Below are 22,923 nucleotides of genomic sequence, written 5' to 3'. Positions count from 1 at the left end.
CTGTGGGAAGAAGAGACTCCTGGGAAAGAAAAGAGATGAATGAGGCAGTCAACCCCAAAATGTCGATGACACCTCTTGGGCTGAAAGGAGTGCCTACAATTAATTCAGTATTTGACCCCTGAAGGCTTCCAGAGTACCTTTGATATCGAAAGTTGGTCTCAGTTTCCCTCAGCCAATAAAAGGAAACAGAGCTTGAGGAGAAGAAAAGTAGTTTAATTTGTCGATGAATTGAGGCGGGCAGCAGACTCGTGTCTGAAAGACCACCGTCCTGCTCTTTGGCAGAGGGCAGGGTATTTATCCAGTTACGAGGGAGTAGAAGGGGGAGTGGGCCAGGGTCGGCATGTCCATCCTTTCAACATAAGTGTCTGGAGGTTTTTGTTGCTAGCTTACTTTGGCCATCACCTGGCATTCAGAAATTCAGATGTTATCTTCCTAATGATGCTCTTTTTCTTCAGAATGTAAGAAAGTAAAGTTTGTTAAGCCTAGAGGGTAAATAAAGGAAATGGGGGGGGCTCACCAGGGCTATCTCTGGTGGGATAGGGAGACAAGTCCTCCATTCCTGTTTCACCTTCTAGATAAAAGGAGCTGCTTTAGAAGATGACCAAGACCCTATATTGGCTGCCAGTAAAATTAAAATGCTTAAACAATAAGGGGAATTTTCTTGCTTCCCAAGAAGTCCAAAAGCAGGATGGCTGCAGAATTTAATTCAGCAACTTAAGACCTAGTCTTTTGCATGGACACAGGCGGCTTCCCAGTTAAATTGTCACATTCAGACTCAGTCATCCACCTAAGGCAAGACCATCTCTTGCGGTGAGGGTCTTTTTTTTAACTGAAGAAACTTTTCTCAGAATGCCCGCACCCCCAAACTTCTCTTTCCAGAACTAGATCGCATGTCCATGTGGGAACCACTCATGACAAGGAAGGGGCACCACCCGGTCAGCACAGACCATTGCATCTAAACTCTAAGGCCTGGAAGGCAAGGAGAACAATGGAACAAAACGGAGCTGCCAGAATGCAAGGAGAACAATCCATGGAGGCTCCCAGGTTTTTGCATCTGAAGGGGTACAACCAGAGAAAGGAGGCAAAAAAAAAAAAAAAAAAGCGCCAGGTCCTAAATGGAGTATCACTAAGCCCCTTTGTCTCTTACTCAACTCTCTGACCTGCCAGTCAGTCTTACCAACCCTGGCCCCAGACCCTTCCAGGGGGACCTGGTTTGTGTCTTCCCGAGTCCCCCATTTGATTTATACTAATTAGTAGCAGAGTTGGCTCCCTGTCTGATGTTCTCACTGCTAAATCAAGATTTTGAACACATGAAACTTCATGGTGACAGAGGGTGCTAATAAACAAAGACAATTAGAGACAGCAGGCCCCTGGAGTGAGGCAGCTTGAGGAACTGCCTTCCAAGAGGCCACGCTCAGAACATAAAAGATAAGAAATGGGAAACAGTATTGCCCGGGATTCTAAACATTTTTGTTTAAAAAAAAAAAAAGAGTTCCCATAATGCCTTTTGTGCACTGAATGGAAATAATGTATCTGTGACAGATACATTATTCAAAAGAGGACACATATCATTTTTTTTCATAATACACCTTTCCTCTGCCCACTTCTCCAGGTCTCTTAATCACTTCCATCTACATACCAACAAAGCTTAGTTTTGTTTCTGTCTGTCGCTTTGTTACATTTAAAGTGCAATTCTTCTTTATACCAGTGCCTGTCATTTTATATTCAGTAGATATGTAATAGATACTAAATTAAAAAAAAAAAAAAACCTCTTCTGTTTGTTTTTTTCACTGGCCCTGCATGTTTGCGCCTGATTTGTATTTCCCCTCACCTTCTCCTGCACCTCTCTGACCACATGTTCCTGACAGATAGAGAATATCCAGGTGGCCTGGTCCTTGGAAACTTGTCAGATGGTATTCAAAGCAATAAAGAGCACAGCATACAAGTCTTTGGTATATTGTTACAGGGAAACCCTGTTTAGAATTCACTAATTGGGAATTTGTGATCATTTGAGGAAGGGCTGGCTGAAGTTAACCTTTGTACTATCTATGGAAAAAAAAAAAGAGTTCACTGAAGTTCTGAATAGTGTAAACAAGATTGGAAGGGGAATAATTATCTACTTAAAAGAACCAGTTGTTTTGAAAAGCTTTAGAAGTATTCTTTTACATACAAACAGGGTAATTATGATTTAAACAAAGGCTGGCCTGTTTCTAAGGCTTCTTTGAAATGTCAATTACAAATTACTCTTGTCTATTCACCAAGGCAAAACCCACTCCTGTGTACCCCGCAACAGTTGGTTAGCTTGCTTCCATTTACTCTATTTGAAAATAATAAACCTAAAGTTCTTTTTTAAGTAGTATAATTTCATTCAGGCTTTCCACTAATCTAGACAGTTGGTCCACTCTATAGTGTGGGTGAAGATTTACTCATTACTAGCACACAGCAATCAGGAATGCACGGAGCGTTGAAAACTGCCTTCACTAACTTAGTGGAGTAGCTGATGAATACAGAAAATCTACAAAGGAAACTCCTCCAAACAGTGCCTTTTATTTTTTTATCTCACCATAGTAAAGAAACACATTTTGCATGGCAACTCAGTACACATACTCTAAAACAAAAACAATGCTTACCCTTATTCTGTGCGATACTGTGGTTATTTTCTATTTATTTTTTAATAAATGCAAGTCACAACCCACTAAACTGAATTCACAATCCCTCAATGGGCTGCTGTTTTGAAAACACTACTCTAGAATCTCTTGGGAGAGGGTATTCCTGTGAAAGGATCGGGGTTGCTGTCTTGGCTTCTAGATGGTGTGCTCCCCTCAACCTCCTCTCAAATCCTTGGCCATCAACCTGGCTGCTCTGCCCCCAACTGCCGTTTGATCCCAGATATTCAACACCAAGCTCATTCCTATCCTCATCAACGCTCCTGGCTAGGATTCCATTTCTCCCTTTTTCCAAACCACCACCCTGAGTTTGTGCCTTATAAGCTGGTCAGGTTTCCCCTGCAGATGAGGAGAGCTGACGCAGTCCAGCCGCCCCAGTCAGGTGTGATGCCCCTCTGACTTGGCGAAGTAAGTCACAGGGAGACAGCCTGGGTAAGAGAAACTGCCAGCCGGTAGGATGATCTGCCCCAAGTACTGTCTGACCAGGTGGACTGAGTCATGGTCTAGACAGCCACTCCAAAAAGTCTGGCCCCCACACTGACCATGAGGCACCGTAACAGACAAAAGCGTTGGATCCTGACTAATGATTATCTTAGTTTCCTGGAGGGAGAAGGCCAAGGGCCCACGTGCATAGTTGGAACGTAAGCCAACTGTGCATGCTCGGGTGTAGCCCAACCCAGAACAAGCCATGTTGCTGCTCTCCTCTGCCCCTGCCTCATGGACCTACCCTTTAAATGCCTCCTCTAACGCGCTTCGGGTAGCCAGGCCTTTCCTGCACTGGCTCCCTCATGCATTAGTCGCTAATAAAACCTTGCTTGGTTCAACTACACCTTGCATTCTCTGGTGAATTCTTTCCCTCGAGGGCAAAGGACCCACTCTTTCAGGCCAGAGCCTGTAACACCATCTCTTTTCAGTTTCGGACTTTTAGGTCCATCTTCCATTAACAGTCCTTCTCTGGTCTTGTAACAGGGTGGTCCCCAGGAAAGGGGGAGGTTCCAGGTTCCCTGCCCCACCCAAGGAAGGGTGGAGCTGAGCAGGAAGAGGAGAAGCTGCAGAAGAGACTGAGGAAGGAAGGAAGCAGGATGGAGCCAGGAGACCTGGAGGAGGCGCATGGAGCCTAGAGACACGTAAAGAAACTGCGCTTGTCTTTGGGTTGTGGACTGGGTGACACAGACGTGGGTGAGACCCATGGGGAGGTGACAATGGCAGCTTTTATCTTGATGTTGATTTTGCTCTTTTCCTTCCGGGCTTGTCCAGTTGTTTGTGACCCTTTTCTGTGGGTCCCCACTGGAAGATGCTTTAGATGTGTAGCAGGCTTTGGGGCCTTGCTCTGGGCCAATCCCATTTGGATGGACTTTTACCCACGAGGGGATGGGTAACTCTGGATGCTTCATTTAGAAACTAGACTCTTTGCCTTACCTGTATTGTTTCCTAGTTTTATTAAAGTTCCTTCCCATTAAAGTCTCCTATGTTTTGTGTTGATGCGGCGGATGGCAGAACCCATTTAGAATAGGCAGGTTTGCGGGGCTTGGGCTACCCCTCTCCCTGTCCTATAACAGTCTCTCTGGACTCGCTTTGGCATTTGGTGTTTGGTTTTCCAAGTTGCTCTCAATTAAGAATGTGGCTAAATACCAAGTCTTTGTGGTCAGACAAAAGTACAGACCCAGATACCACACTCTCGCCTGCTGTGTGATCTTGGGTAGGTTATTTGATTTTCAGAAGCCTCAGTTAAATTGTCTGAGAATTTGGGGAAACACCTATTCTGCACACTTGTGACAAGTAAATATTCCTTATGAAATGCTTACTGTGGGGCCTGGCATATGACAAGCTCTCCGAATGCTACTGATTATCACTACTATTATTGTGGTTATTGGTTTAGATTTAACCTACTGGCTCAGCTCTCCTCCCACCAAGACCAAACCACCAGTCCTATAAAAGCTGTTATAGAGCAACCCCGATATTAAACGGGGTTCCTGACTGTGGGTCCTCACCCGCGCGCTTACAAGGGACTCATGAATACTCTACTACAGACACACACAAAAGGTTAATAAAAGGTTTATTTACAAGAGAAAAGGAAATAAGGAAAATGTACAACTCAGGGAGAAAATAGGGAAATAAAGTCTTTAATGCGTCCTACCGGATCCGACGACCTGGAAACCCAAAGTCACTCTCAGAGCTGGCCGGACGCTGCGAGCTGGCGGAGAGCCAAAAATGGGGGATCCCCAAAGCCCACGTGTCTGCCTTTTATATCCACCTGGCTGCTTAACCCCACCCTCAGGTCCCAGCCACCTTCCCTTTGGTGGTGATGGGATTTGGAGTTCCCAGTGTCTTTGGCTTTGACCTGGGGTGGGGGTGGAGTCCACAAAGCCTATATGGAATTAGCTTTGGGACATCCTTTTCCCCCTAACACTATTATTGTGGTTATTGGTTTAGATTTAACCTACTGGCTCAGCTCTCCTCCCACCAAGACCAAACCACCAGTCCTATAACGGCAGATAATGGTTCAGAATTTGAGACCGTCTACCCTGGCACATACTTCCCAGCATCCCCATGTTCCAACCCCTCTCCAAACACTTCCTATGTGCATACTCATTCCTTACCACATCCAGCTAATTAGAACTTTCCCCGCAACCCAGTACCAGGCAAGAATTGTGTTGTTTGATGTAGGTGGACATTGCCACAGAGGTCAGTTCTGGTTACATAGCTGTATGCATGAGCCACAGATAGACCAAGAATTTCATGTCTTCCCTCAAGCAAGCCTCCCAAAGAGGTTACTACCTTTTACTGTTAGAAATCAGTTTTACTAATTTATCCCTTTAAGCAAAGATAGGCTGAAGCGGAGGGCGGGGGGGTGGGGGTTGCTGTCTGATAGTCCACACCAGGCTCTGAATAAAAAGTAACACCCTGGCATGACTAGTGTTTGCAGTCCTGGTTTCATGACCTCTCTCCCAATTCACCCATTCTGTACCTCACTCAACAAGCCAGAACCAAGTGCTGGCCATGCTTTTGCTTCTCATACTACCATATCATTGCCTTTTTCCTCTAAGTCTGTGCCTTTCTCTTAGTTTTGGATACCCTTCTAGCTATTTTTGGCCTGTTTTCGGTTTCATGTACTCACAGATTACAGTGTCCCCTCATATTTAGAGTCCCTGGTTCAGTTCAACCCTGATTCATTTTTCCTACAGCCAGCCATCTCCCTCCTTTTCCCCCATTGTGGCCTATTCTAGGCCCTTGGTTAAGACCAGGAAAAGTAGCAATTTTTAATATAAATGCTTCTTCAGGTAATAGTGTCATTGGTTATATCCTAGATCCACAAGCAAAACATTTAGGTCATGGGTTCTTACTCTGTTGTTTAGAAAATGGCAATTGTCATCCTTTTCCTGGTAATACTATATCTGCTTGGACATCATTTATGGCTGGCTGTGTGGGTGGGAGGATGATGAAATTGTCTTAAAATCAGGATCTTCCATTCTCAGAGAATAGCTAAGATCATAATAATTAAAAACCCAAATTCTGAAGCCAGATGACTTGGATCTAAATCCTGCCTCTGCAACTCATGTTGATAATTTTAGTTTGGCTTTTTGTTTTTTAGAGTTTTGGTTTTGTTGCCTATTTAATAAGTAAGACAACTTTAGTATTTTGATCGTATCAAGCTAGAAATCTCAGAATCATTCACTAAATTTTAGATATTGGCCTCAGGTTGCTCTTCCCTTTTGCATTCAAGAGTCACTTTGTACATTGACTCAACTGCATTATTTATCTTTCATATTGTCTAGTACTGTGCTAGGTCACACCGATGCAAACATAAATCATGAATTCTACTTTAAGGATATATATGTATGCATATGCATACATATAGACATGATATACACACATATACATACGTGTGTATATATACACATATATGACAGACTTACAAATACATTCATTAAGCACATTCATTAAAATGTTAAGAGTACTGAGATAGAGAACTTTTCAAGTTATGCTGGATCATGAGGAAGGGTGCAATAAGTTCTGTTTGTGGAAAGCAAAATGGAGGGGGTTGTCAAAGAGTAAAGGAAGTCTTCATGAAAAGGCTGATAATATCTGACCTGAATCTTGAAGTTGTCCTGTTTTTCACTTGTAGCTTCAGATCTGTTCCAGTACTGAGGTGATCTGAATAAGACAGGTCTCCACAAATGGGCTCAGAATTGTCACCCCATGTCCTGGATTCTACTGACTTAGTTCCAATGTGGAGTTCCCATATTGCCCTCCAATCTCTCTTTGTTGCAGTCAGTTAAGAAACCTGCTACTATGGAGATCCCTAAGCCTGAAGTCTCTGTGATTTCTTCTCCCACCCCCACAAAAGTCTAACTTCTTGGTAGGAAGCTGCAGTCTTTATACTTTGTTACCTAAATCCTTCCCCAAGTCTTAATCCCATCTTTGAACTTTTGCCCTGTGACCAGAACCCCTGCTGTTTATCTCCTCTGCCAACTCTCCTGAGATCTGGATCTTGTTTCATTTCCCAGATGGGGTTCTGTCATTCATCGGAAGAAAGAACTCCAATGACAACTCATCTATCTAGGCTTGCCTGAATTCCCCACCAGTGCCGTCTCCACTAAACTAGAAAACCCAGTCCTAACTCTGTCTAGGTTGAGATTAACTTGTGACAAAGTCTCTCTATTTGACCTACCTTTAGTCAAGCTCCTCTGAGGTCTCTTCTTAACCAGATCTCAGCTTTGGTGTCTGTCCTGTCTTTGGCCTGGCTAGTTCAGAAAGAATGGTGCTAGGTCAGTTTAGCAACAGTTCCTTGGTTATCAAATCCCCTATTTCCTTGCCATATTTGGAGATGATCTCCATTTCTTGCCCCTCTTGCAATACATTTGACCCCTGTTACAATAATGTTGAATTAAGTGTTTCTTGGCATTTTACTAAGTGTCAGAATGATTTTTTCTTTAATACTTGCCGTGCCCTGTGGACAATAACCACGGACAGCCAACAGCCCAGCTGCCCCTCTGGTAATGCTGCCTCCTGCTCCTTGGTCTACCCTAGGAATCAGACCTGTTCCAGCTTTGAGCTTCTCTGCTCCTCCTCACCAGCACGAAGCTGACACTTGCATAACAATACCACTTTGGGAGAGTCACCTGAAAATATGGCCTTGGAGAATATGGTCAATTCTATTTCATAATTCCATTCACCTAATTCATTTAGTCAGTCAGATAATAAAGACATGAATAAACTGAAATGGTTTCTGAACGTAAGTATATTTTCAAAGAGCTTCCTTATTTGTATACAGACAAAAACAAAATACATACACTCAAAGCATAAAATATCTGTCTTGGGCTCTTTTGAATAAAAAACAATGGCAGGAACAGAACTTGGATGTTCCAATGATGCCATAAACAAATTCACTGGCCTGTTTTGGGACAAATAATTATCTGAAATTTTACCGCTTGGGTTCAAAGTATGTTTTTGTTTTTGGTAGAAAGACTTTTTTTTTTGTAAAAGCCTCCTCACCTAGAGCTCTGGTGATTTTTCATGTTTCATTCATCTCTTCATTTGGCTTCAAGTAAGGTAAGTAGCAAATAAAATTCCAAATTTACTGGTATTTTTTGTCAATGTCAGGTAAACAATTTTCCTCTGGAATATCTCCTCTTATGGGAGTTGTTACTGAAGTGTTTTGAAGGAAATGGCGTATCAACCATTCATTGGTTCTCATGGCTTTGCAGTGGAGACAGGGCCTGTCCCTGGTTTGGTGAGTTCCCAGATTCTTTTGCCTCTGAACTATTTTTCTCTTCTTAACATGGACTGGGGGTAGGTGGTGTTCACTTTCACTCTCCTTCCACGAGGAGGCTCCAGAGTTAGATTCGTCACTGTCACACTCAGTAGTATCGCTGTCATGGGTCTGATTCACCTGGCTGAACTGAAAATGGCGGCTGACTCGTCTTTGTTCGAGATAGGCATTGACCAAAGCCACTTCTGAGTTAGTCACAGGGGTAAGTTGGCTCAGCTTTGATTTTTTCATCATTTGTGAAGAGTCCCAGGCACCATCTTTGTTTGATCGTTTATGGGAAGAATCTTTACTTGCTAACAACCAACAAAACAAATCAATAAGTTAGGCACATTATTGGTTACTACAATGTCACATTACCTAATAAGCCTATGGATGTATGGGCTCATTCTTAATCACTATTTTTCTCCAAGTCACCACTTTTCTCCATTCATTTGCAGATAATGGCTGCTCACTGCAGTTTCCAATACCATACCAAATCTCCTAGACACAAGAAGGGTCAGAGAGATATTTGGTATATTTTTTTTAAAGTTTTGTGATCCGAACCCCAATATTAGATCAAGGGAAAAGACTCCAAATTTTTCCAGGGAAATAGCTTTTATTTCCTTTGCCTTGAAGTCTTAAAGATTCAAGTGTGTACATGAATGTGATTTGGGTATCAGAAACTAAAAAGGATCTTTTCTTTATACAATGGTGTATCAGGGATGGCCTGTACCAGTAGCTCACAGAACTGATGTTTAAACTTTCAGTAATTTTATGAGCCATTAGTAAAAATTAAATTATGCAAACTTACCATTAAACAATTTATTATGAAGAAACATAATAAGTACTCAAAACCCATCACTTCCTAATTATTTTTACATTTTATTATAATGTATTCTCTTGAAGCTATTTATGTCTATTGTACCTGAATATTAGAAATACTAAAAATGATGTGCTTTAGTGCATCTCTTTCCAACTCTATGTTCAGTGACAAATGTTAGAAACTTGAAATCAGTTTTATGGGATGGAAATCCACAAATGCTAAAAATTGGACTTGCTTTATGGTTTTGTTGATTGGCTAAGCTTAAGAAAAAGATAGAGAACATGTTACCAACATAGATTACATTGAAAAGTGTCAGACCTGTAGCCACTACATTGTGAAAGACATCTAGAAATGAGAAAAGTCTTCCAGTGTATTCTATACCCATACAAGTCAGAAAAGAAGTCACTCACATCATTGACAACCAAATTAAATTCCAATATATATTTTCCTGTTTCACTTTTATCTTACTCCTTAACTGAAAGGTAAGTAAATTTCATTGAACTTAAAGGGAATGATCTACTCTTGTTCATCAATTGCAGTCATAGGTTGGCTTAGGGCTGCACAGGTCTGGCAAAAATCATGGAAAGTATTATGTGAGAATCAGTTTTCTATATGGAACTAAACAGAGTGTTACATATTTTCTTCCTTTTTAATTGTGTGATACAATGCAATACTACTCAGCAATTGAAAAAGATAAACTTACGCCATTTGCAGCAACATGGATGGGGCCGGTAGGGATTATGCTCAGTGAAGTAAGTCAGAAGGAAAAGAAAAGTATCAGATGGTTTCACTTATAGGAGGAACATAGGGAAACCATACAAGGGATCAGGGGGAAAAAAAAGACAAAACCAGCAGGCAAACTATAAATCAGAGATTCAGCAAGGGAGGGGGAGGGAGAGGAATCAAAACAGGAGGGAAGAGGACACAAGTCTATGGTAACGGTTCACAGGAGTCTTGGTGGTGGGAATTTTATGGGGACAGCAACTGAGAGGAGAAATCAGACACTATTCAAAAATTAATAATGATGTAAAATATATAAATAAAAATAATAAAAAATTAAAATTGTGTGATATATGCCCTTTACATTTTTTAAAATTAAGAATATATGTATACACACATTTTTGGAGAATCCATTGTTAAGTACTTACCAGCATACCACTGGCTATATAGGTTATTGAAAAAGATGTAACATACAGTTCACAAGTCTCTAATAAAACTAACAATAAAGGCATGTGAAAGGCAAGTTGTGTGAAGGGAGAATGCTACAGAATAAAAAGAGAACTTGAGTTCTACCTATCAGTAATTTATAACATCTTGATTGATAATATCACCTGATTGATAATTCTTTAAAACCTTTACCTCAATTCCTAGGCTAAATATCTTCTAAATCTTTTAGACATGCCCCTCCAAAATGCAACCATAATATATTATCTGTGAAAATGGGAACCAGGAGAAATAGATTTCTTTGAATAGTTCCATTTTCAGTTATTCTTGCCCCAACACTCACAAAATATTTGTCCCATTTTCCAGGTAAGTGTCCCACTCTTTGGTGCTGAAAATGTCTTTGCCAAAGACACAAATATAAAATAACTCTTTCAGAATAATTTTGCTAAAGCAGCCAAGCTATCTTTCTGCTCTAAAGGAAGGACCCCACCAACTGGGCCACCACAGGCATGGGGAACCAATCTCTGCAGTGTTCACCTTTGTTATTTACTTCACACTCAACACATAGTTCTATCATCATAGTCCAATACCATGTGTCCTGGCTCTCACCTTTACTTACTGAAGTGCTTGCCCCACTGTCTTCATCCTTTTTCTTCTCAGACATCTGTTTCAGAAATATAAATTAGTGATAGTGATGTCAGTTGGCTGCTTTTCACTCACATTTACTTGTTAAGAAACATAATTACCCTAGACCCTTTTTATAATGTCTTATTTTAAACATTCAGTGCAATTCAATAAATATTTATTGAGTTTTTGTTATAGTCATCTCACTTCTGATGTCCGTTAAAGAAGACCAGGCTCTGGTAGCAGACTCTACCAAAATATTTGAAGCAAGTAAAATGGAACAAAAACTTCAGAGAAAATAATACTAATCAAAAGTTATAGGTCAAAAAGTTTTCTTGCACTCACATTTATAGAGAAATGACATTTACAAACAGATTTTATCATACTAGGATTAGTTTAAAATTATTTTTTAAAGGGCATTTTTTATCTGGTCACCTGATTGATAATTCTTTAAAATCTTTACCTGAATTCCTAGGCTAAATATCTCCTAAATCTTTTAGACATGCCCCTCCAAAATGCAACCATAATATACTATCTGTGAAAATGGGAACCAGGAGAAATAGATTTCTTTGAATAGTTCCATTTTCAGTTATTCTTGCCCCAACACTCAAAAAATATTTGTCCCATTTTCCAGGTAAGTCTTTGGTGCTGAAAATGTCTTTGCCAAAGACACAAATATAAAATAACTCTTTCAGAATGTTTCAAAAATGTTAGAAATATTCCTAATACTTTTTGACACATAAATATTCTTCTAGAAATCTATCACCAGGAAGTAACCCTCCGAAGAGAGAAAGTTTGGTGCACAGAAAAATAGTCATCCCAGGATAGTAAAAGGATCATAACATGAGAAAAGAAAGTTTTGTTAAAAATCAAGCTGCAAACTTGCATAGGCAGCATTATCACAAATTAGCTAAAAATATGAAAGAACAGATTTTAAAGAATCTATGCAAGTATTAGCAAAGATTGACTTTGAGTGGCAATATACGTTTTTCCTTCTAATTCTTTTTTTTTTAACTTGAATTTTTTTTTTTTTAAGATTTATTTATTTATTTATACAAGCACTGGGTACAGTAAGAAGCTCTGGAGGGTGAGAGAATTCACCAGAACCAGAGCCGGGAGCAGAGCAGGCAGAAGGACAGAAGCACACTGCTGAGGGGAGCAGCGGGCGGCAGGAGAGGTCTGCGCGCCATGCAGGACCCCCTCCTCCGGTGGCTGGGGAGCAGTCAGGGATCGAACCAGCGCCGCAGAGTCTGCAGGCAGCTTCGCAACCCAGCGCTCAACCGCTGCGCCACTGGGGAGGCCCCCTTCTAATTCTTTAAACTGTCTACAACTGGGGAAAATGGATTTACATAGAAAGTCACACTCCTTTGGGTTGAAAGTGCCATACTTGGATATTCATAATTGCAATCTATACTCCTTGGCCCAGTCCTTTCTATATATCTATCTCGCCAATGCTAGGTAATTATCTCTAACAAGGTACCTCTTTCTTTTCCTTACTGCTACCATTCTCTTTTTAAAAAAATGCTTTTGTGGCAGGTCTGGAATATTTTCAATTTAATACACATCGAGATGATTATTAAGAGATTAGTTTATAGGGCCTCCCCTGGTAGCGCAGCAGTTGACTGCTGGGCTGCGAAGCTGCCCACAGCCTCTGCAGCCTCAGTTCGATCCCCGGCCGCAGGCGAGGGTCCCACATGGCGCACAGACCTCTCCTGCCGCACCCGCTGCTCCTCTCAACAGTGTATTTCATCAGTCTGCCTGTTCTGTTCCCTGCTCTGGTTCTGGTGAATCCACTCACCCTCCCGCACTTCCGACTATACCTAGTGCTTGCACAAATAAATAAATAAATCTTTTAAAAAAAAGAGAGAGAGAGAAATTAGTTTATAAACTTAATAGTTAATCATCAGTGGGTGTTCCTATTTAATCTAGAGCAAACTTTATTTTTTCTACTTTCCTATTTCCCTATTTTCTATAACGCCTGCTTTTGCAGTGTAAGTGGGAACGTGTTTAAAAACACTTTGTTTGGGCCTCCCCGGTGGCGCAACGGTTGAGCGCTGGGTTGCAAAGCTGCCCGCAGCCTCTGCGGCACCGGTTCGATCCCCGGCTGCTCCCCGGCCACCAGAGGAGGGTCCCGCATGGCGCGCAGACCTCTCCTGCCGCCCGCTGCTCCCCTCAGCAGTGTACTTCGGTCCTTCTGCCTGCTCTGCTCTCCGCTCTGGCTCTGGTGAATTCTCTCACCCTCCCGCGCTTCTGACTGTACCCAGTGCTTGTATAAATAAATAAAAAATAAATCTTAAAAAAAAAAAAAAAACACTTTGTTTATATCAATCTCACAGAAAGTCTTCATATTTGATTTGATGTCTAATCAGAATATAATCACAAAATCAAAAGAAAGATTTTTACATCAAGCTAAGTGAAATCATATGAACTGTGGTTACCCAAAGCATTTTATGAACTGTGTATGTGTGTGACTCAGTGAGCTAAAACAGCAGTTGTATTTCCCCGAAGGACAGGATAGCATCGTGTGGGGATGGGGGGACAGTTCTGCCTTCTTCCATTAAGCAACTCTGTGATAACACCTCAGTTTCCACATATGCAAATGAGGAGTTTGGACTGGTATGGTCAGGAAAAATCCCAGCACTGACAGTCTGAATAAACACTAAACAAACATATAAGCTAAATATAGTACTTATCATCTGAAAGCAAAAGGGTAAAGGCATCTTTAAAAGTGGCAAATCCAGAGGAAATTAGCGTGCTTCATGTTTGAGGATAATTACCACCACATTTCCATCACGCTTTTACCATTACTTCGAGGTTTGTAAATAAAGACTGAGTTAAGCAGAGAAAATGAAGTTCAAAGTAAAGGAGAAATTCCATCCTTCTTGACTAGCTCTCATATGGTTCTCAGATTTCCAATCTGGGACCCTTCAGAAGCAGCAGTCCAGCCAGTTGTAGCTGCCATAAGGATACAAAGTGAAAGACAAACCTCTAAGATAATTAAGGTTTTAATCAGCACTGAAGAGTTTTGATTCAACATTTGGAACTATGCTTTGAAGCAAACAAGTAATATGGCAGGAAGCCTGGGTCTATTTCGCTCTGTCACTAACCACTTGTGTGACATTGGATAAATCACTTAATTTCTTTGGGCCTTATCAATTAAAAAAAAAAAGGCAGGGGGGTGGGTACTAAGTCTCACTTGCCTGTAATGGGAGACTGGACCTTATGCTTTTTTAAGGTCCTTGAGGTTCAGGACTCTGTAACTCCAAAGAGCTTATGCAAGCAAGGAGCAAAGGAATAGCATAGACCTCGGTAGTGGTCTTCATGATGAAATTGCCAGGAATCAATTTCAATTTTTCGTTAATTTTCTAAAGTAGCATTTCTTGCCAGGTTAGACAAATTCAATATACTTAGCTAGGGAGTGTAAGACATGTGTATAAGCTATCGCTATTCTAAATCTCCTTTTGGCAAAATATCTACCTAAAGAAGCATTTGGACTTTAAATGAAACTTCTTTGGGGGGAGGATGTGGTGAGGGGAAGCGTCTTTGATTATTATAATGGAATCCATCTGGCAAAGACAATAACAAACCTTCTCTCCATCCTGAGCTGATAAGTGCACCAGCCTAGCTGCCCATTGCCAGTCCAGTGCTCTGACTATAATACCAAATGATGGTGGTTTGATTAATCATCAGCCTGGTACTAACAGCTAATAAGGATTCCATGTCAGCAATTTACAAGAGCTCAGTTACTCATAATATGTTGAAACATTCTAATGCTGATAAAGTAAGCTATCTTATTCCTAAGAGGATGGCATATTCTTCTATGAAGAGGTGGTTGAGAGTGGTGGTTAGTCCTGTTTAGTTTAGTTCTGCATCTTATTCTCAGTGCAGAATGCCCTGCTTTATTATAAAATCCCAGATCCTATATTTATCTTATTAAAATTACAAAAGGAATTTGGAGCTCATTAACCAGTAAGGAAGTTTACCCAATATCACATAGCATATAGAGAAACTGCAAACAAGGTAAGTATCTCAAACTGCACATTAATTACAGTATATTCACAAGACAGAAAATTATGCAGTCATTAAGAATGCTGTAGTGTGGGGCCTCCCTGGTGGCGCAGTGGTTGAGCGCTGGGTTGCGAAGTTGCCCGCAGCCTCCGCAGCACCGGTTCGATTCCCCGGCTGCTCCCCAGCCACCGGAGGAGGGTCCCACATGGGTGCGCAGACCTCTCCTGCCACCCACTGCTCCCCTCAGCAGTGTACCTCGGTCCCTCTGCCTGCTCTGCTCCCCGTTCTGGCTCTGGTGAATTCTCTCACCCTCCCGCGCTTCTGACTGCACCCAGTGCTTGTATAAATAAATAAATAAATCTTTAAAAAAAAAAAAAAAGAATGCTGTAGTGTGCATATAATTTGGGGAAGTGTTACAAAATATTTAGATTTTTAAAAAGCAAGGGTAAGACTGTAAATGATATAAGGTCAAACATGTAAGATCAAAGATAGAAAGCAAGATGAAGAGCAATATATTTGGATAGAGAAAAAGGGAAATACTAAAAGGACATGCTCCAAAACATTAATAGTATTACCCCTAGGAAATAGGGTTATAGTAGTTTTAACTTTCCTCTTCATTCTTTACTTAACTTTTGGGTTCTCTAGAATGAGACTGCATTGTTTTTAAAATTACAAAACAAACTTTTAAAAAGTAGCTACATTGGGTCTCCCAGGCGGCACAGGGGTGAAAGTCTCAGCCCTATCAAGCTATCACCAGGCACTGTGACAAAAGTTCCATGCCCTGTGAAGGAGCTAAGCCACTTGGTGCAACAGACCTCTCGTCTGACTGGCTGCTCCCCTCAGCAGTGTATTTCAGTAGATCCACCTGTTCTGCTCCCCACTCTGTTTCTGGTGAATCCTCTCACCATCCTGTACCTCCAGCCTACACCCCAGTTCCTCTATGCATAAACAAACAAAAATAAATCTTTAAAATAAAAAGCAGCTACATCAAAGTAAACATATAGTATGGAAAATTCCCTAATATATACTTTTTTTTTAATGAAAAAGGATATCCTACCCAGACAGAAGCTCGAGACAAGGCCATCAGGATCAATATGATGACAAAATACCATAGCAGGAAGCTCCCTATTGTTCCACAAGAGTCATCTTTCCGGCATTCATAATCCTGACTTGGCATGGAAAAACTTAAAGGAATAGGGGGAGGATCCACGTGCCAAAATAAGGAAAAAAGGTCCCCCATGATGACTTCTGGCTTCGAAAATAAAACATACTCAAAGGGATGAAGATGTGTGGGAAGCACTCCACTCCATGTGTATGACAACTTCCTTGGCAACCTATTGTGACATACACTTCAGCAACTATGACACAACTGACAATAGCTCTTGGATTTCTTTGGATGAGATATCTAAACTACTTCTATGAAAAAGTTTGCTATTTGCCACATATCTCAATAAAGTGTATTCTGCCTTAATTTTTTTCTGAAACTTGCATATATGGTATTTGTTGTGGCTTTAAAATTGAAAGTCTCTGAGGTAGTCATTCAGCTTGTTGGTTTGTTTCTTCAATTTGTATCATAATACTGTAAATTGGCCTACATAGTTCTGATGGGTTTTAGATGGAATTGTGTTTCCCAGAATCTGCATGTTGAACTGCCAGTTTGAGTATATTTGGGCAGAAAGCCTTTCAAGAGGTAGTTAAGGTTAAATGAAGTCATAAGGGGTCTCCCCGGTGGCGCAGCGGTTGAGCGCTGGGTTGCGAAGCTGCCCGCAGCCTCTGCGGCACCGGTTCGATCCCCGGCTGCTCCCCGGCCACCGAAGGAGGGTCCCACATGGCGCGCAGACCTCTCCTGCCGCCCGCTGCTCCCCTCAGCAGTGTACTTCGGTCCTTCTGCCTGCTCTGCTCCCCGCTCTGGCTCTGGTGAATTCTCTCACCCTCCCGCGCTTCTGACTGTACCCAGTGCTTGTATAATCAAACAAACAAACAAATAAATAAATAAAAACATTCCTCTATAAAAAAATAAATAAATAAATAAATAAATAAATGAAGTCATAAGGATAGGGCCATATTCCAATGTCCTTTGAAAGAAGAGACATCAGGGGTTCGGCCAAGTGAGGACACTGCAAGTCAATGAAACAGCCCTCAGGAGAAAAATGTGCCCCATCTCACCTGCCCACCTAGTGCACCTGCCTACCTCCAGTCCTGCTGGCACCTTGATCTTGGACTTCCAACCTCCAAAACTGTAAAAACAAAAAACACACACACACATTTTTTGTTGCTTAAGTCACCCAGACTGCGGCATTTTGTTATAGCAACCCTAGCAAACTAAAACATAATAGTAAATATCAAATTTGGTAGTAATGTTCGTATTTAAGCTTTGAATAAATGCACAAAAAGTGTAAATTTAATTAAGATTATATGACATTGATTATATAGAGATTACATTAAGAAAGTAAATATAGATGTGTCTGTTGTGAATCACAACAAACCTATACAATTTCTTCCCAGGGAAGAATCAGATATGAAATGGAGAGGATGTGTTTTCTTACTTTGACTTATAACCTCTTAAAACTGACTACATTTTGAACAATTTTTAAGTTAGCTCATGTCTAAATGTAACATGAACAAAACACCATTGTTGCTAAGGCAATGTAAAAATCCCTCTTTAAAAAAGCCTATTAGATCCTTAAGAGCATAATATACCTACAGGTTTTCATTATTATGCAAAACCATGAGAAAACTTCATTTTCCTCCCTTTCACTTTAGGAACATTTTAGGAAAAATTTGGGTCATTGGGATGCATGTGACGACGTAACAGTCCAGTAGCTTGTTGTGACACGGGCTAATGCTTTTGGTAGGGACACAATTTCCTGCTTCCTCAAGGGAGGGTGCCTGCACACCCTGGCCCCTGGCAGTGTGCTTCAAGCCCTCCTCGCCTAGTCTAGAAAGTTCCTGGGCACTTGGGCCCAACGCCCTTCATCTGCGGCCATTCAACTCACCTGCACCCCTAGTGCACCTGCCCTCCTCCCTGGGGCTGAGCTCCTCCTGGCAACAACCTGGGAGCTCTTACTTTTACGGCCCCGCGAAGGGCTCAGTGGCACATTGTAGCCGTTTGTATTTGTTAAATAAAACCAAACTGACCTCCATAATGAGCCTTTTCCTCAGGATCAGAAATTCTTACAACCAATATGCACTGAAAGACTTTTTCTTTTTTCACCTCAAAACCACTAGCAACAACACATTTTGGTATTTATTACTGCACCCTCATTACATGGATATTTACAATTTTACATCGGGTCAGAACACTTTATTTTTTCTTAACACAGAAGGTGAGAAGTGTTTTGTCGTTGCGGAGGGTGTGTGGACACATTTACCACGCACCCTGAAGCGTACAATTAGCCACTCTGGTTAATAAAATCTACTTTAAATGCCCTGAGGAAGCTAAAACTATATTACTAAATAGAAATTCAGCTTGTTACAATGATTACTTTTTACTGCGGGTTCAGAACCAGATCTGAATTTTGCTGCCCAGCTTTCTCCTCACAGAAGAGCGGGAGCCACAAATCCGAGAGCTGTTTCCCTGGTAACGCTCCAGCCTCGGTCCCGCCTCCCCTGCCCATTTCATCTTCTCGCGAGACGAGAGAGTCTCGCTCTTCCGGTAACTCCCGCCCAGCAAGCCCGGCGCCTTCCCTTTGGCGTTTGGCTTCGCGCATGTGCAGTAGGGAGTGGCGCGAGCCAGCGGCTTCCGGTCGAAGAACATGGTGCGTTTTCGGGGTCATGTTTGTGCTTCCTGGACGAGAAGTCCGCGCGGGACGTGGGGCTTCGGCGCCCGCCGATCTGCCTAGGGTTCCCCCAGAGTGGGATGTGGCCAGGCGTCCCACCATCCGTAGTGGGAGGGAGGAATGAAGCTGTAGGGCTTGCTCAAGTTTGTGCTGGTACAGCCAGGGAGGGAAGTTCCCCCACGGGGAGGTGTGACTTGGGGACTGGGTGGCGGGCGGGGTGCTGCTCCGTACTCAGTGGGGTACCACTCCTTGTAGCTGCCCTTAAACCTGTCTGTAAGCGATGAAACCTAGCAGAACAATGGAAATATAAACATCATTGTGGACCAAAACTGAATGCACACTTTCCCTCCACTCACCCTCTCATCCTTTTAAAACTTGGGGGTACTCGCCTTTTTAAAACTTAAATCCTAATAATTTAACAGCGACGCCAAATAGCTGGCAGCGTGCAGTGCTGTTATTTAGGATCAGACCAACAATGGCCTCCGCCTGAAGATGTAGGAGAGTTTTGTGGCTTATAGTTTTTGTGAAGTACTTACTGCTAAAACTTAGATTAGGCCCTGGGCCCCTGTGACATAATCCAAAATCACACTACAGACTAGTTGCAGACATAATCACCAACCCTTAAATTACAAAAATAAGACATTTTTATTTTGTGGAAATATTAATTTGTTCCCTCAAGTGGCCTGCCAGTTTTCTGTTGATTGCAAATGGCACCAATGAACTTGTAACCTAGGGATTCCCTTTCATATGTTAAAATGTAAAACATTTTGGCAAGATACTTTAAAGATAAGGGGAAGTATGTGCAATTTTTAGTTACCTCTATAAAGGACACCACTTTGATTTCTTAGATGGAAAACTATTTACTTTGGGTTAATTCTTGTGTTTTTTGTTTCTGAATAGATGCAAGGGGAGCCAAGTCCCAGTGCTTCCCTTATTGACAGAACTATCAAGATGAGAAAAGAAACAGAAGCTAGGAAAGTGGTTTTAGCCTGGGGACTCCTAAATGTATCTGTAGCTGGAATGATATATACTGAAATGTAAGTTAATTAGCCACCCCCAACCCTACACCTCTCCTCCCTCCATGATAATGTTATGGAGCCAATGGGGTTTTGTGTGTTTTGATTTTTTTAAGTTACTGAAAAGACTTTCTAATTTTTTCAGGACTGGAAAATTGATTAGTTCATATTATAATGTGACATACTGGCCCCTCTGGTATATTGGTAAGTAATTTTTCACTGTAATTTGATTTACTACCAATGAAAGGTTTTGTTTAAATTTAATTGAACTTAGTATTCATTCCTTCACTCAATAAATATTTGATAGCCTTGCTGTGTTCCAGAATGTGGCACTAGGCAGAAAGGAAACAAGGTACCTGTCATCCTGGAAGGAATAGTCTAGTATAGAGGAGACAGTCAAATTAATAAACAATATGACTACAGGGAATTGTTGGTTCTGTAAAGAAAAAGTTTGGGCTGGTGAGATTTGTATTTGTTATTCTCCCTCAAATGTCCTTCCTACTTCTCTACCTTTGTATCTCTCAAGACCAACCAGATTTCTAATCTCTTAATGCCTGCCTTGGATTCTTCATTCCTTTCTGTCTGCTTCACGAGATCTTGGGTATAAAGAGTCCTTCTAGCCCTGAAGTCTATGAGAGGGAGGTGGTGGGGCAAGTGAAAGAGCAAGACCTTTGGATCAGCAGGCCCAAATGAGAGTCATGGCTTCAGTAACTAGCATTATATTCTCCAAAAGTAACTTGAATTCTCTGCAGCTCTTGATTCATTGTACAGTGACCATGAAGTATTTATTGTGTAAACTTGAAGGATAAATGATAAACTCATTACACAAAATGGACATTAAATGGTACTTGTGAGGAATTAAGAGATAACTTTCAGTTTTCTGTTAATTTGCTAAAATAGGATTTTATTTCTCCCTTTTACCCTTTATTTTCCTAGTAAATTCTTGTTCTCTTCCAGAGCTTGCCCTAGCATCTCTCTTCAGCCTAAATGCCTTATTTGATTTTTGGAGATATTTCAAATATACTGTGGCACCAACAAGTCTGGTTGTTAGCCCTGAACAGCAAACACTTTTAGGTCTGAAAACAGCTGGTAAGTGTTTTATATCTCTTGCAAAGGTGGGGGAAAGGTTGGCAATAAATCTTTCTCAATTTAATTTTCTGTTTCATAGACTCAGTGGGAAGGAACTTCTAAGGCCATCTGGTTCAACTATATTAAACAGGTCTATAATAAATTGTCTTAAGACCAATGATTATCATTCCCACTTGAATGAGTTGAGTGCAGCTAACATTCAACAACCTGAGGAAAGTTTGTTCCATTATTTAATTGCAATTAAAATTAAATTTACTAACTTGCTGCATTAAGGCCGGTTTCTTATTTTGAAGCTAAGGAAATAGTATGTAATTTGTCATTTGGTGATAATACTTTGTAACTTAACAGCCAAGTTGCTTTTCCTTTTTCTTGAAGAAAAAGTTCCTTAATTCTGTTCTCACAGAAATGTTATTGCTGTATGTACACACATACTTTATTATTGTTTTTTTTTTCCTTCTAGTTGTACAGACTACTCCTCCACATGATATGGCAGCAACCCAAATCCCTTCTTCTCTCCCCTCACCTTCAATTCAGGGACAGAGTGTGTTGAGTTATAGCCCATCTCGCTCACCTAGTACCAGCCCCAAGTTCACCACCAGCTGTATAACTGGATACAGCCCTCAGCTTCAAGGCCTGTCATCAGGTGGCAGTGGTTCTTATAGCCCTGGAATGACCTACTCTCCTGTCAGTGGATATAATAAGGTAATGACTTTTTTTTTCTCAGTCAACCACATTATTTTGAAATTGGGAACTCATTACTAAGTTCAGACTCTTCATTTCATCAATGAAGAAACTGAGCGGCAGTGGGCAATTGACTTGCCAATATCATCCACTTAAGAGCCATAAATACAACCCAGATTTCTTGACACTAGTCAGAAGTTTTTTATACCACATCTTAAAATGAAAGAAAAAATTTATATTTTACAAAGATAATGAACCTCAGTTCACCATCTAGGATCTTTCTGCAAGATCTTTTGAAGTTGAAACTATACTTTTTTTAGTTTCCTTTATTCATGTTCTTGCATTCTTTGCTGTTTTATATGAAACTTTTGTAAATCCTTATAGAATTTGTATGATTTTCATCATGTTGGAGTAGTATCTTAGCCAAAAATTAGGCTTATAGAATTTAACTCTTAAGTGTGAGCACTTTCCATGGGATTTTTAAAAAACATAAAAATAGAAGTTTTAAATTTTTAGTAGTCAAATCTATCTTTTGCTCGTGCTTCTGTTTTAACTTTAAAAATTTTTAAACTTTGAGGATTGATTTTTCCGCCCTCTCTATGATGTATGAGATGAAGGTTTTCTTGTTTGGGGTTTTTGCCAAAATAAATTAGTTTTCCAAATACCAATATATTAAGTAAATATTACCTTCATCATTTTGTGATTCTTCCTTTGCATTATATATATATTCTTATAGGGTCCTTTTCTGGGATGTCTTCTATTTCCCTGATATGTATTTTAGTGCTACATTTAGCAATGTCACTGTAGTGAGTATTAAGTGAATTAACAAATAATGTCAAACACTGCTGCTTGTTTTGTTTCAGAAATGGCTAAATGAGAGCTTATTACAAAAAGGAGTCACACCTACTACCAAAATACCAGGAAAGCATTTATTTTTAAATAAATAATCTTTCCTTATTTTAACTCTTTTTCTACCCATTCTTTTCCAGTGATTTTTTCTGCCTTGTTCATTGTTGAATTTACAAATTAAATGGAAAGAAATGATGAATTGAGATCTTTCACCTTATTAATCTTTCTTGTTCTAAAGTCTTAAATGATGTATTAAGAAAACATCAAAAGAAAGTACAGAAGACAAATATATATCAGGAAAACACAAAAGTAAGAGTTAGCAGTAGTATCACCAAAATACAATTTTAAAGGGAGAAAGCAATTTATCAGCCAAAAGGTCGTTTTACATTGATGAAAGAAAGAAATAATAATAAATGTTACTGTCATGATCCTTATACATTATGTAATATAGCATAAACTTCAAGCTATGAAA

The 22,923-nt window shown here is 40.6% G+C and overlaps 2 protein-coding genes across 5 annotated transcripts in view; one reads left to right on the top strand and one right to left on the bottom strand.

Annotated features, from left to right (window-relative positions):
* Positions 1-7,896: 7,896 nt before the first annotated feature.
* Positions 7,897-18,639, bottom strand: SSMEM1 (serine rich single-pass membrane protein 1). Of its 3 annotated transcripts, none has more exons than XM_054691908.1 (4): positions 18,523-18,639; positions 17,229-17,274; positions 11,015-11,069; positions 7,897-8,732 (listed from the first exon to the last, which is right to left on the bottom strand). In XM_054691908.1, the coding sequence occupies exons 3-4, from the start codon at positions 11,067-11,069 to the stop codon at positions 8,245-8,247; spliced, it is 543 nt and encodes a 180-aa protein (XP_054547883.1). In that variant the 5' UTR covers positions 17,229-17,274; positions 18,523-18,639; the 3' UTR covers positions 7,897-8,244. The 3 variants fall into 3 exon arrangements, with proteins under 3 accessions (XP_054547883.1, XP_054547882.1, XP_037376540.1); XM_054691907.1 differs by lacking the exon at positions 18,523-18,639 and adding an exon at positions 17,742-17,795; XM_037520643.2 differs by lacking the exons at positions 17,229-17,274; positions 18,523-18,639 and adding an exon at positions 16,095-16,372.
* Positions 18,640-18,711: 72 nt separating this feature from the next.
* Positions 18,712-22,923, top strand: part of TMEM209 (transmembrane protein 209) — a 29,098-nt gene continuing 24,886 nt past the window's right edge. Inside the window, exons 1-5 of one of the 2 annotated variants that reach the window (XM_037513151.2) lie at positions 18,712-18,795; positions 19,717-19,853; positions 19,978-20,036; positions 20,790-20,921; positions 21,382-21,623. In XM_037513151.2, coding sequence (XP_037369048.1) covers positions 18,793-18,795; positions 19,717-19,853; positions 19,978-20,036; positions 20,790-20,921; positions 21,382-21,623 — 573 coding nt within the window. In that variant the 5' untranslated portion in view covers positions 18,712-18,792. The other variant, XM_037513152.2, reaches the window with a different exon arrangement.

Source organism: Talpa occidentalis, unplaced genomic scaffold (genome assembly GCF_014898055.3).
Source record: "Talpa occidentalis isolate TD23 unplaced genomic scaffold, MPIMG_talOcc4v2.1, whole genome shotgun sequence".
NCBI lineage: Eukaryota > Metazoa > Chordata > Mammalia > Eulipotyphla > Talpidae > Talpa > Talpa occidentalis.
The sequence above is the reverse complement of the archived record's forward strand: the minus strand, read 5'-3'. Positions and strand labels throughout refer to the sequence as shown.

Bases quoted from the DNA above. Each gene is read 5' to 3' on its own strand.
- SSMEM1 (XM_037520643.2), bottom strand. From the start codon at position 16,277: ATGGGGGACCTTTTTTCCTTATTTTGGCACGTGGATCCTCCCCCTATT. The intron at 11,070-16,094 runs GTAGGATATCCT...TTTCTGAAACAG, and splicing joins TGTCTCGAGCTTCTGTCTGG to ATGTCTGAGAAGAAAAAGGA. The intron at 8,733-11,014 runs GTGAGAGCCAGG...GTTGGTTGTTAG, and splicing joins AAGCACTTCAGTAAGTAAAG to CAAGTAAAGATTCTTCCCAT.